The sequence below is a fragment of the Mirounga angustirostris genome, unplaced genomic scaffold, assembly GCF_029215605.1.
Source record: "Mirounga angustirostris isolate CCGP_5_RB_7025 unplaced genomic scaffold, mMirAng1.0.hap1 SCAF_2, whole genome shotgun sequence".
Classification (NCBI taxonomy): Eukaryota; Metazoa; Chordata; class Mammalia; order Carnivora; family Phocidae; genus Mirounga; species Mirounga angustirostris.
The window spans coordinates 159,236,411-159,250,231 of record NW_026991710.1 but is presented as its reverse complement, the minus strand read 5'-3'; the positions used below and the strand labels follow the sequence as shown (position 1 = coordinate 159,250,231).

The window sequence follows — 13,821 nt, the reverse complement described above, 5'->3', positions numbered from 1 at the left end:
AGCGCGCTCGCGTTCTCTTTCCCCCGGGGCGGCGGGGGCGCTCTAGGGCCGCAGGTTGGAGGGGTCGGATTCCGGGATCTGCAGGATGCGGCACACGGCGCGGATCGGCCGCACCAGCTTCTGGGCCGAGGCCGTGGGTTGCGCCATGGGACGCCGAGACTCCGTGCTGCGCCGCGGGGAGGGCCGGGCCGGGGCTAGGGAGCGGGTGCCCCCGGAAGGAGAGTGGGAGCCGGGCCGGGGGGAACGTGCGCCCCGGGTCGGAGATGGCCGAGTAGGGGTGGGGGGAAAGGCCGAGAGGCCGGGGGAGGGGATCGTGCCTGGAAGTGGGGGCCGATCCCGGGTCCCAGGAGAGAGGCACCGGCGAGGGCGCAGCACGGCGCAGCGCGGCTAATGGAGGGAGAGCGCGGCGGACAGCGCAGCAGGACCTCTCATCGCCATCGCCAGACGCGCAACTGAGAGTGGGGAAGCTGCTCCGCCGGTTTCCTCCTCCAGCACCCTGCGGGAAACAGGAGCCCGTGATTCGGCGGCCCCGCCTGGGCCTGCCCCCTCCCGGGCCCCGGGGGCTTCCGCCAACGCCCCGGCGATGCCACCGGCTGCGCACGGGGAGAATGAGCCCTTTGTTCCCCCCTCCCCCCCGCGGCACCCGGGCGCCTGCCGAGAGAGGCTCCCCCGGGGCAGCGTGCCAGCTTCCCAGCCGCCCCACCCTCCCGTGGGCCCGGCCCCGGAGCCTGGCAGGCGGGCAGCACCCCCACTATAGGTGCCAAGCCCGGGAACTGGAGCAAAGGGCGGGAGGGGCCGGACCAGGCCACGGTGGGGCGGGGTGCCCCCCGGGGTGCTAGGGCGGGGCGGCTGGGGGGGAGCAGTGCCAGAGCTGGCAGGGGCAGTCGGGTTCTCACGGGTCAGTGATGGGCGCCTGACCCACGCCAGCCGACCCTGTGGCTCCCGGAACACTTGCTCGTGGTCCTTCAGCTCTGGCACATGGCACACCCCGCTGGCCCATGTCTGCCCTGCCTCATCCTGACCTGGCCAAGCTGCTCTTCACCTTCTTGACTCAAGCCCCCTTCCGGGGCCCAACAGCAGGCACCAGGTCCTGCCTTAGCAGTTCTGGGGAGACCTAGGCTCTAGTCTGTCCCTACTCTAAGGGCCTAGGTTTCAGCAAGTGTCCAGAGAGGAGGTGGGCCCAGATGAGGCCGGACACCTGCTCCAGCCTGGCGTTCTGGGGGTCTGCCCCATCCCAATTCCTAGTGCTTCCAGGCCCAGCACTGGAGAGGAGCCCATGGGAGTGGCTCCTGGGAGGGAGCAGAGAGGAGGAGAGGAAATGGGAAAGCAGGGCACCCTCCACCCGAGGAAGCATCCCGGCTCTTCTGCGGGGGTGGTTCCAGAGCACAGACACAAACAGACAGATTCAAACACACACAGACAGATTCAGACACACATAGAAACCCACACGCCCAACGGAGCTTCCCTTCCCTGCAGGCCCCCACCTCCCACCCCACAACTCCCTTTCCTCCTTATGGAAGCCATCCTTGGCATGCTTTCACCCAGCCTGGGACAGAGGCAGTACCATCCCACCCACCACCATCCCATCGGAGGGATGAGTTCTCTGATGCCTCCAGCCTGGTCCCAAGTCACCACCCCTCTACCATCCCTGGAGAGGGGAGCCAGGAAGAGTTGGGAGGGAGCCTTCTCCCAAGAGACTGAAAGAGAGGCAGGAATCCTTTTACCAGCTGAGGAGAAGAGGAGGGGGCTCAAGAAAAGGAGGCCCGAAGGGGCGCCGGGCAGGACTTGGGTCATGTTGGCACCGACTCACTCAGCCCCTCCGCCTCCCCCCAGAGGCCGCTTCTGTGGCAGGGCAGGCTGGTAGGGGTTGTTTACATGACTGAGTTATTAACACTGCCTTCCTCCCCCAGCTCCCCTGAGAGGTGGCCTGGACCTCAGTGTGCCAGGGGAAATGATCGTGGAGGGTCTAATGTAGACTGCGATGCCAGAGTCCCAGGCCCCAGACCCCCCCCCAACAAGGCTGGCTCCAGGTGCAGATAGGGAGCTGGGGCGTGCCTGTGGTCCCCCGTCTGTGTCCTCTGGCAGCTGAAGCTTGTGCGAGAGTCTGGGGGGAGATTCCTTCAGCTTAAGGCCTAGAAGAGGCTGGCTAGGGCAGGGTGGGAGCCTGGGTTGTCCTGGACGCTGAGGGCCTGTCACTGTCATCCTCAAGGAGATGGGTACTGTCCCAGGGAAGGAGGACAGACATCTCCCCACACCTCACCCCCAGTTGCCATGTCTGCTTTGTCAGGTTACAGTCTCTGGACAGGAACAGGACTCTCAGGACAGGCTCCTGAAATGCCCAGGGGGCCACGGGGGTTGGGGGAGAAGGCGCTTTCCACCCTCACCAGCTCCCCATCCTGCTCCACAGCCTATGCCACGGGCCCACAGAGCCCTTGTAGCTGGCTGTTCTGTGCCTGAGGACGCAGCAGATCGAAGGAGACGCAAGAGATACAAACACAGAAGGAAAGCCACGCACGGGTGGACACAATGCTGGATTCATGGACAAAGGCAAGCTGACCAGCACCCCCAGAAGCACCTGGGCCCACCCTGGGCTCACACCGACCCCTCACCCGCGCGTGTGCACGCGCACACACACACACACACACTGATACACACACACTGATACCCACATTCATGCTGACAAGCACGGCAGCACTGCCGAGCCGGCTACCCTCACGCTGTCCCCAGAGCCCCTTACCTGGGCAAGCACAGTGCCCCTCGGGTGGAACAGCCCCCTGCCCAGGGGAGGGCAGCAGGCAGGGGCGGGGGAAGGAGCCCCGGAGAGTCAGGCCAAGCTGCCACTAATCCGGGCGGGGAGAGGGGGGGGCACCCACGTCAGAGCGGGGACTGCCGGGTGGAGGGCATCTGAGGACATCCCCTCCCACACACGCGGCCGTCTGGGCACCTAGCCCTACTTCCCCAGCCCCTCCATCCTTCAGACAGCTGAGGCTGGCCTCCCCCCACCCCGCCCCCCACCCTTGTGGCAATGCCTGGGGGGGGGCATGGGGGGGCGTGGGGGAGGGGGAATACGGGGGAGAATTCTCGCAGGACCTGGGGTAAGGGGGAGAGGAAGGAAAGTGTTGGAGATGCTTTTGGAGCCAGGAGGAAGCTCTGGAGCAGATGCCCCCCTCCCCTCGTGCCCACCCACCCACATCCCTGACCTAATTCCTCTTCTCAGTCCGCACCTCCCCTATGCCCCTCCTCCCTTCCCCCACCTCCTCTCCCCTGCAGTCTAACCACCCCGGTAGAGAAAGCTACCTCATTCTGCCCCAGGCTTAGGACCTTCTGCCTAGCAACCCAGCTCTGGCCCCAGGATTTCCTGAGCAGCAGGCATCATCCTCCTGCTGGGGTTTCTGCCCCCTACCCAGCTCTAGGGCGTCCTGGCCAGTCCCTGATGTTTATCGGGGACAAGAGGTGAGAGCCTGGGGTGCTCTTGTCGACCCCCTCATGGGCGGAGCAGTGCCAGCCCAGACTCTCCAGTGTTGGAACAAGAGGCTCACTACCTGCAGCCTCAAAGTGGCAGCTATGACTACTGAAGGGGCCAAGAGCATCCGGAGGCCAGAGGCAGGAAGGGGCACCCGGATGGACACGGAAGGGCCACAGGCTGAAAGTGGCTGAAGAGGTAGGGCGAGGGAGGAGCTACCCAAGGTCGAAAAGCAGGTGGGGCGGTGTGGAGGCAGGAAAGGGGAGGCCAGGAATTCAGGCCCCCACACACCCGGCAACTGGGAGGCAACGGAGGACCTCCTCACCCTCTCCTCACCCCCTCACACAGGCCAGGTGGACTGGGAAGCTGAAGAGTCAGCCCGGGGCACAAAGCGAGTGGGGCTAATACCTGGGCCAAGCTGAGGCCTGTTCTTCCCAGGGGCCTGGCCGAGGCGCTTCATCTCCTACTCAGTGCCCAGCGCGGAGCCCAACATGTCTGTGCTCCAGGCTGGTTGGAACGGAGGCCCAGCCTTGATCTGCCTGGGCATCTTGGTGGATAAAGGAAGGCTGAGGGCCAGGGCAAGCCAGAGCCTAGGGGTTCCTAGGGCAAGCCAGAGCCTAGGGTGTCTTAGGGCCAGGAGCCCCATGCAGAGGAAGACAGTGCCGGTGGCAGATGTCTCTGTCATTCTCAGAGGGACATGGCAAGCCCCGAGGGAAGCCCAGCCCATAGCCAGTGTTCCCGTCTCAGGATCACGTGTGTGCTTGGCCAGAAATGCCCCAGAACTTGGAATTCTCCTTGCCCCTTCCCCTCTGGCCTCAGAATGTCTTAGAACCTGTATAACTGCAGCAGCCATTTGGGAAATGTGTGTTCTAGAGACCCTGGCATTTTCGAGGCTCTGTGATGGGCCCCAAGGAGCTACAGTGCACGAAGATGAATGCGCAAGGCCATCTCTGCCCTCGAGGAGCTTAAATAGTCACTCAGGGCATTTGTTCTTGTACCAGCACAGCCCATGGTGTGCCCAGGTCCAGGGAGCAGGCCAGAGATCGGAAGCCTTGGGAGCTTGGGGAGGGGTTGGCGAGTCAGAGAAGGCTTCTTGGAGAAAGCAGGTCTGTAAGGAAGGCTATGGGGGCTGTTCAGAGGGCGGGAGATTCATACAGCCAGAGCAAAGGCCCGGGGGCCGACGTGGATGAACGAGTGAACAAGAGCGCTCAGGAGTCAGAAAAGGCAGCAGCTGTGGGGCAGCCAGGCTAGCGAGGAGGTGGGGGGCAGGGGGAGGTGAAGATCTTGTGCCTGAGAAAAGTGTCACCATTTCTGCCCAGGGGCCCAAGGGACCCTGCAGCCCATTCTAAAGCCCATTCTAGGAATCAGGGCAGGTGAAGCTCCAACTCCCTCAACACCCCATGGCTTCAGGCCTCCCCCAGTGCCCCCTTCCTCTGAGCTCATGTCTCATTTGCCCATTCATCGCACACTCCTCTGTTGTGCACCCCCAGCTCAGGGGTGTGGGTCCTGCCATTCCACGTCTGCCACAGCAACTTCTGGACCAGCTTGCCTCGTGAGACAGGGCCCCCATGCACAGGCAGCACGACGGAGACAAGTTGCTTCACCTCTCCAAGTCTCCGTTTTTCCATCTGTGAAATGGGTCTAAGCCCTACCGGCAGGCTCGTCAGGAGGAGTCAAGGAGACCATCTCCGCCCCGCGCAAGGCCAGGTGCACGACCGATATTCGATCCGGGTCCGTCTCCTCCTTGCCTCATCTCGTTCTGCACAGCGGTCAAGCATACCGACTCTGGAGCCACACTGCCCGGTTCAAAGACGAGTTCTGCCATTTATTGGCGTGAGCTGTGTAACCTCGGGCAGATCACCTGTCCTCTCAGTGCCCATCTTCCCATTTGTAAAGGGGTGTTATAATAATAGTACCTGCCTCAGGAGGTTGTTGTGAAGATTCAGTGACTGTATGTTAGGGGCTTAGAGCAGCACCTGCTGGGTAGTCACGTCCTAGGTGCTAGCCATTCCTAGACTCTGCATCCTGAGTATCTCGAAACATGCCTGGCACCTGGGAGATACTCAACAGAGATTTTTTGAGTGAATAAATGAAGAGATGAGGCAACACCATGATGCAAGAGAAGGCCTAGATAGGAAGTCACTCAACACCAATAAGTGAGGAGCTAAACCACCCCAGACGATTAAGTGCCTTCCCCAAATAAAACCCAGATAATCCCCACACCAAGAGTTAATCCATACTCCTCAGGTCACTCAGGGTTACCGCCGTATTTCCCCTCTTCCCATCCACCTCTTTGCTTAATCAAAAGTGGGAAGGAAGCGCAGGTACGGGGTGGCTGAGGGGAGCAGCCCTGGGACACTGTGGTGAGACCAGCACCCAGGGGCCGGAGGGGGCAAAGCCAGCAAGGGCTGCCCCAGGGAGTAGAGTAGGGAGAGCCTGGGTCTCAGAACAGGGGAGACTCCGTGGACGGGGCAGCAGGACCACTGACCACAAACAACATGAAGGAGCAGCAGAGAGGGCCACTGGAGGCCAGGCCAGAATTTTGCATGTCTCTCCAGCCAGCCAGCCAGCCAGCCAGCCAGCCAGCCAGCCAGCCAGCGGTCAGGCCCCTCTCAGGCAGGGCTCTGGCCAGCCTCCCAACCCCGCCCTCCTTGACCTGGAAGCTAGGGGCAGCCCAGACCCTGGCAGCTGCTGCCCTCTCGCGGCCGCTCTGAAGAGGTGCAATGCTCCCAACGCCAACCTGGGTGTTGACAGGCACTCGACCCCTAGAGCTGGTCTAGGGACCCCCCCTGGAGACCCCCACGGGCCCATGGAGGAAGTTGGCCTCCCCAGGCCTAATCTGTTTACAGCTCCAGCTAATCCCCATGAGATTACTGTGCTGCCTGAGTTCCCTCCACACCTCTGCTCCCACTGGCTTCTACTTCCCATCAAGGTCCAACCCCATCTCCTCCTGACTATAGTCTTAGACTCTGACCCCATGCAGGGGTGCCCCCCCCCCGCAGTCTCCCATCTGTGTTCTCAGAAGTCTCCAAGAGCTTCCTGTGACAGTACTTGCCACATCACAACTATATGTCAATGGCTACCTCCCCCAGAAGACTGGGTCCTTCTGGCAGTCTGTCTGTCCTTTTAGCCCCCATCCTAGGCCCGGACTGACCTACAGCAGGCTGTTTAATAATGTGTGCTATGAGCACCAGGAATACAAACCAGGACAAAGAGAACACTTTTATGTGTTTATTTACCAAAATATGCATAAACCTGACCTCATTCACCAACACAAAACATACAACCAGGACACACACCTACACACACACACAAGGCCTTGGAGGAGGCTGTCAAGTACTTTGAAGGACAGGAAGAATGAACACAGCTGGGTGGACTTTTGGTCTCACTTGCAAAGGTTTGGAAAGGACTCTGGTCCCACACACCCGGGAGGGTAGAAGGATGAGAAAGACTATAAATAGAATCTTGGGCCCAGCCTGCTTTGGTACGTTACAGGTGTAGCCCTGTGCATGGCCCCAGCAGCACCTGGCCCTTAACGACACCAGGAGCCAAGAGGACAGGGCCTGAGCAGCTGGTGTAGGTAGGTCAGACGTGCAGCCAGAGGTCCCCTCCGAACAGCCCCCAGTGCCCCATAAGGCAAGAGGTCAGATTAGACCAGGCTCTGCAGACCCTAGCTGTTCTTGTCTGAAGAAATGGTCTTTTTCCTTGTCCGAACCTTCAGGGAGCGCGAGGTGGTGCCCTGGGGGGAGAGAGCAGGTACCACCTGAGGAGGTCTAGGCCCGAGCACCTGGACAGCCCACCTCCCTCGCGCCTTCCTTGCCACTGACCTCCCGCACCGGCGGCTTCCTCTTGACCACACGCAGGCTCTGGCTGCGGCCGAGAGGCTTCTCTCGGGGCCGGCTGGGTGGCTGGGGAACTGCCTCTGTGTCTGACCAACACGCATCGTCGGTGTCGCTGTCCTGCAGGCCCCCTGCCCGGTACCCTGTATAGAGGAGGGGGAGGCCAGGGAGGCAAAGCTGGGTATTTCCATAGTCTGAAGGCCTCGAGCCAAGCCAGGCCTTCTAACCGCTGGGGAAGCCACGGCTTGCATGGAAGCAGCATCCCCCTTGGAACAAACAGCTCCGGATCTCTCTCCCACTCACCGATGGGCGGCCTGCAGCGAGGTACTTGGTCCTCCAGGTAGAGGGGATCTTGGTAGGCGGGGGCAGGGGCATCAGGGATGGAGCGCAGGTCCTGCATGGAGAAGCTTCGCAACCTTCCGGCCAGTGCGCCCTGACTCTGCAAGGGCCGGGGAGCCACCGCGTCACCTGGAGGGATGGGGCAGGGGATCCTAGCAGGAAGCGGGCTGAGCCAGGGCAGCTGCTCAGGGAAATGAAGGGGCCCAGGCCTCAGGACTGAAAGCAGCTCAGTTACCTTCTAGCCCGATGCCTTTGTGGCACCAACAGGAAATGAAGGCCCAGAGAGCAGGACCAACAGCTCATGATCACTGTCCCAGCCAGGGAAGTCTGAACTTCGAGCTCCATCCTCCTGCCAACACCCCACCTGTCACCCCTCACCCTGTTCCCCGGCATGCTCAGGTGCTCTCTCTCGGCTCCCTGACAGAGAGCTGGATGCCCCCAAAAAGCACTGGGAGTGGGAGGGCTGCTGGGGGGCTGGGACCCAGGGCACCTTGGTGGCAGCCTGCACAGCGGCTGAAGCAGCAATGTTGAGGCCCCGTTTCCCAAAGCTGAGCACCGTCTCATAGCTGCGCTCCTTGGCCTGCACGATGCAGGCGTCAATCTCCTGCGGAGGACGGGGAAGGGGAGGAGGGAGGGGGGCGGAGTTCAGCTGGACAGTTGAGTCACTCCTGTGCTGCAGACCACACCTCCCTGCCCACCCCCACCTACAGGGCACTAGCAACCACGTGGAGCAGGGCTCCCCACCCACCCATTCCCACACCTCCATGAGTGACCACGCACAGCCTCCTCCCACCATCCCCGAAACAACTTCCAGCTGGTGTTTCACACTCTCAAATGGTCATTCACATGTGCTCCCATCCGATCATCACGAGAGAGGAAGAAGGCTAGTTTCTGTCAAGGTCCCACAGCAAAACGGCAGCAGGACTCAGATTATCACCCAGCGTCCTGAGCCCGAGTCCAGGGCCCCTTCCTTCACACCCACCCGTTTCCCTCCCTGACTCCCCCCAGAGTACCTTCTCATGACGGGACAAGGATGGGTGGACAAACTTGCGGTAAAGCAGGCTGGCCCCTTTGGTGTAAGGTGATAGCAACCACAGCACAAAGGCCATTTTGATCTCGTAGTAGAAAGGGAACCTGTCAGAGCACAGGGTGGCAAGGTCAGCCAGGCTGAGCGTGGGCCGTCACCTGCCCACCGCCCGCAGACCCCCTGCATGCATACCAGGAAATAAAGATGTCTGTGAAGGTCTCCACGGCCATGAACAGTGCAAAGACTATCCAGTACATCATCCACCGGACCTGGGGGGTAGGGGGGTCAGAGGCCAACAGCTGAGCCTGCAGAGCCAACTCCCCTGTCCCAGGCTGACCCGGAGATTCCAGAGAGCCTGTCCTGCTGCATTCTCCCGGCACCTGGCTGGCCCTAGAGAGTTGCCTCTGAGAAACTGCCACTCATCTCTGTACCCACCCCCAAGAAGCTTCACCCACACGATTCTGCACAGGCACCCCAATAGCCTGCCTTCCAACCGCACCCACTCTGCTTAGGATATGCCACCTGCTTACCCCCCGAAGGAAGGGGAGGCCAGTTCAGACCCTCCCCACCTCGCCAAGTCCTACCATACTCCCAAGGTTGTCATCCCACCCAATCTAAACCAAGCCCTCCTGCCCACAGTCACACTCACATATTCACGAATGTTCTTGGTCTTCACAGCCTTGTAGGAAGCATAAGCTGGGTACAGCATCCCAAACACCAACCTAGAAGAGCCCATAAAACAGAAGGGGAGTATGAGGGGCATCATGTCCTCCTGCCCCCCACCAGGTGGCCACCTCCCTCCCAGGGGTGAAGTGACAAGGGTCTATCCTGTTCTTCCCGCTTGGCTTGCACAACCTGTGCCTGAGTCAGTGCCCTGGAGGCCACCTCCCCACCCTGCTGTTTACAAACACCCCAAGCCTGCCCAGGCCTGCACCAGTGGCCTATGGGTGCATGATTGAGCAGGAGCACACACAGCCACACACAGGCGGGTGGGAGGCAGGCTTCGGAGCTGGTGAGAGCACCAGGCGGTCCCCTCCCATGGACATGCAATCAGGCTAGGGCCACCAGACCTGGCACTGCCAGGTTGCAGACAGGAATATTGGAGCCATCTTTGGAATACTAGATGGTGAGAGGAGGACAGAGTGGGGAGGCTCAGGCCAGGGTGGTGAGTCATGTGACTGCTCAGATGGGAAGCAGGCACCTGGAATCTCCGCCCACAACGTGCCACACCACCTTGTGTTTGCTAAGGGGCTGCAGGCTGGCGTGAGGGCCTCTGTCCCACACGCCTGTCTGCAGTGTGTGTGACTGCGGGAGGGGTCGCCATGAGCCAAGGAGGCTTTGGGGGTGGAGAACAAGCAAGGGTGCCCGATGGCACGTGCAGGCCCGCAGGTCCGTTAACCCTTGTGGTGAGTGTTGAGGGAGCTGTGACAAAGCACAGAAAGCCCCTTTTCCCACCAGACGTTCCCATCTTCCACCTCAGGTGCGGTCTGGTTCCTGGCGGTAGAGGGTGTATGAAAGCAGCCATACTCACACCACCAGGCGACAGATCATCCAGGACACCATCCTGCAGCCTCGGGACGAAGGGGGAACCCCCACAGAAGAAGACCAGGGGGACGCTCACGCGGGGCTGGGATGGGATAATCAGTGGAAGTGCGGGAACCAGAGGGGCGCTCGGGCTGCCCCTTGGCAGAGGCGGAGCCCGCCGCCCCCCAACTCCGCAGTGCGCAGAGCCTGAAGAGTGGGGAGACCCGTGGGCTGAGGCGAGGAGGCCGGGGCTCGAAGGAACCGACTTGGGAGCCGGTAAGGGCGGGCACGTTCTTCCGCCCCGCCGCGCTCCGGGGCAGTTACGGCTCAGCCCCGCACTTCCTTCTGCGGGAACCAGGTGTTCGGCTCTCGCCTTGGCGCTGCTGCGGGTCCCGGGCCGCGGGTGGCGGTCACGGCCTTCGCTCGTTCGGGTCCCCGGCCACCGGTACCGGCCTCGGGGCGGAGTTTGCAACTCACTTGAAAGTTGCACGGAACTAGGCTCTGCCCAACCCCTGGTCGCCGGCGCTTGGCGCAAGCGCAGTACGGCCGCGGAGGGGGCGGGGCGAGGTCAAGGAAGCCAGGGGCCTGCCCCTTAAAGGGGCGATGCGCCTCCTACCCGTGGATGGGGCCCATTAGGTTGAGTAGCCGCCCTAATTGGAAAGATTAGGGGGTGGCAAACAGCAACAAAAAAGGTGGGTAGGAGGAAACGAAGGAAACTCGGAGTCCAGAGTTTTCGCGGCTCTAACCTGGCTTCCCCCTTTACCTCGTCTTTCCCTTAGGTAAAATGGGAAAAAGCATGGGATGGGTGCAGGACCCCGGTTCCAGGCTCACGCCCAAGTGGAAGGAGGCTTGGCTGAGCGCCAACAGATCCAGGTCTTGCGGTACTGGGTCAGGAGATGCATAAGCGCCTCAAGGACGCTGAGTTGACTTAGAGTGAGAGCGGGAAGAAGTAGGAGAGGGAACCTGAGGGACTCATCACTCCCATGAGTCTCACCTTGAAGAGTGGGTTTCAGGAGTTAACTTCTCTCTGGGATACCTCTCTAGACCCCGCATATCTGGTGGGCTGACCGTGATAATTTGAGAGATTCTGGGCAGAGCCCCTAGCCACCCCCCTTTCTTCTTCACCAGAAGTTTGAAGTTCTACCTTTTCCTGTGAGTCAAGAGCACAAACATCCCTGAGAGCTGAATCCTATCGACAAGTGCCACTTTGTAGCTAATTTTTGTATGCAAGGTCTTGACCTTTACAAAGATCCTCCCTCCCCCACCTTTTTTTTTTTTTTTTTTTTTACCATTTAGGAAATATATTCCCTGGGCCACACTGGTTGCTGGCTGATATGTGGGTGATGGGTGAATGCTTGGCTTGATCAGTCTTCTGAGCAAGGCCCAGGAAGGGGAGAGGGAACAGAGAAGCTCCTCCAGGGGCAGATGTATAGGGGGAAGAAGGTGGGAGGCTTGAAGGAGAAGGCAAGCTTTGTTGCTTCTAGAACTTTGCATGTAGGACTGCATTCTTTGTATCTCTTCTGCATAGTGCCTCATTCCTCCCTCTGACAATGGGGACTATGCCTCTGTACCCTGCGCAGCCTCCCCTCTGCTTCACAGGGCTGAGGTGAAGGAGACATCAGAGTTACCCAGAGCCATGGGGATGGGAAACTTGGACAGTTACTACTTTTTATTAGAGCCATAGTTAACACCCATCACCTACTGAAAGGATGGAATAGGTAATGATGGGGGCCAGGGAAAGGAGGCTTCCTGGGAATAAATAAACAGGAGGTAATTATGTAGTCTTAATTACTATCATCCATTTTATTGGTGTTGTTGAGTGTGAGAGCTAGCAGTGAAACTGACCCACAGGAGAAACTCCCCTGAGGCCTCCCTCTTCCCATCTAACCACCCCCTCACACTGGGCCTCACTCCTACCCTATGTTGGAAGAACAAGAGACTCCAAGAGCTAGAGTCCCACCACCCATCTCTAGGCACGACATTGTGATAGAGGTGAAAGTCGAGCTTAACTGAGGAGACACATCCTTGTCTCCTGGGAGCAGAAGGATGTGATTGACCCATGGGGGCGGGCTCGGGAGGAGCAGGGGGCTGCAGAAGAGGGAAGGAACACCCGTTCCTCAGGAGGTAAGAGTGCCTGGGCTCACTATGTGCATGTGTACCTTGGGTCTTTTGGTACCTGCTGCAGAATCACCTCCTCCCTGGCTGCCTTCCAGAGTCACCTGACCTGACATAAGCATCTACCCCCACTTGCTAGCGAAGAGCTCTCCTGTGCCCACTTTAAGACCATCCCCATGGGGAAGGTCTCTCACATGGAGATTCCTGGTCCTGATGACTGCACTTAGAGACTCTAAGGGACATCAGAGGTCTGCTCCCGAGAGCAGGACTCAACGTGGAGGGGCATGTGCTGGGAGCTGAGGGGTGCAGAGTGAGAGGACTCTGTCTTTCATGGCCTTTGGCCGTGAGATGTTGACACAGTCACCCAGCTACACTGGGTTGCTAAGCAACTCTCTGGACACACAGATGACCCCCAGAGCAAGTGACCAGGCAGGCGTACAGCAGGCTTCATTCCCCATGTGCAGAAAGCTGGGCATTCAAGGGGAGAATTGTCTCCCACCGCTGGGAGTTCCAGGGAGAGTGACAGAATGTTTATCTTTCCACCAGGCAACAGAGTACCAACGTGTCTGGGACACTCAACCCACTTACCCCAGCAACTTCTCCCTGGCACAGCCTGAGGGCCCATTCCCCATTTGAAAAAGCAGGACAGTGTGGCTGGGGGTCCTGAGGGGCATCTGCTAAGCCAAGAGCACACGAATGTGGTCGGGGGCAGGCTTGCGGGGGGCAGCTGCCGCTACAGGAGAGACAGAGGGCCCAGGGGCTCTGAGACTGGAGGGTGAGGAGCCCTAGTCCACAGACCGCAGTTCTCCCCAAAGACCAACCTCCTCCTTTCCCACCAAGCACCCTTCTCTGAGCCACCTCGGCACCTCACAGAGTCCTAAAGACTGATACGAGTCACAATGCTGTGTCAGACACACTATTCCACGGCTTTCCATATGTGAATGTATCATATAATTCATACATTTAAATCTCACACTAACTCTGTCAGCTAGGTATCTTGATTATCCACATTTTACAGATGAGAAAAATGGAGATACAAATGGGCTAAGTATCATGGTTGAGGCCGCCCCTGCCGCAAAGTGGCAGGATCAAGAATTGACAGAGTAGGTTTTAGTGTCTACTTTACAGAAGGAGAAACTGAGGGCTAGGGAAATCAGTGGACTTGCTCGAAATCTCACACCTAGGGCAAGGGCTAGCTGCAATGGAACGGAGGGGAGAGGAGTGGAGGGACTGCTGAGCTTGTCTTTGGCCATGTTGGTGGGAGTTGACCTGACGGAGGGACAGAGCCCAGTCTCAGTGGGCCCCAAGACTGTGATCTCCAGGAAGGAACAATTGGGCTATGAGTCAGCCCCAGGTGGTAGAGACTAGTCACACTTGCTCCGCACCCGAGTGTCATCATCGTGAACTCCTGACCCCAGCACCAGCTGACCGTGGGATACCCACTTGCTCTTCCGAAAGACAGCAAGGAAGAAGGAGGTCTGAAAGCTAATGCTGGCTGCCTGGGAACAGCAGGG

At 59.6% G+C, this 13,821-nt stretch overlaps 2 protein-coding genes across 3 annotated transcripts; both read right to left on the bottom strand.

Annotated features, from left to right (window-relative positions):
- Positions 1–42: 42 nt before the first annotated feature.
- On the bottom strand, positions 43–2,846 carry HRURF (HR upstream open reading frame). The gene is made up of 2 exons (XM_045879311.3): positions 2,738–2,846; positions 43–496 (listed from the first exon to the last, which is right to left on the bottom strand). The coding sequence occupies exon 2, from the start codon at positions 145–147 to the stop codon at positions 43–45; it is 105 nt and encodes a 34-aa protein (XP_045735267.1). The 5' UTR covers positions 148–496; positions 2,738–2,846.
- A 3,834-nt stretch (positions 2,847–6,680) lies between these two features.
- Positions 6,681–10,716, bottom strand: REEP4 (receptor accessory protein 4). Of its 2 annotated transcripts, none has more exons than XM_054508654.2 (8): positions 10,200–10,716; positions 9,318–9,390; positions 8,861–8,937; positions 8,655–8,775; positions 8,132–8,245; positions 7,606–7,770; positions 7,291–7,445; positions 6,681–7,202 (listed from the first exon to the last, which is right to left on the bottom strand). In XM_054508654.2, the coding sequence occupies exons 1-8, from the start codon at positions 10,229–10,231 to the stop codon at positions 7,181–7,183; spliced, it is 759 nt and encodes a 252-aa protein (XP_054364629.1). In that variant the 5' UTR covers positions 10,232–10,716; the 3' UTR covers positions 6,681–7,180. The 2 variants fall into 2 exon arrangements, with proteins under 2 accessions (XP_054364629.1, XP_045735943.1); XM_045879987.3 differs by having other exon boundaries at positions 7,606–7,741.
- Between the last annotated feature and the right edge of the window lie 3,105 nt (positions 10,717–13,821).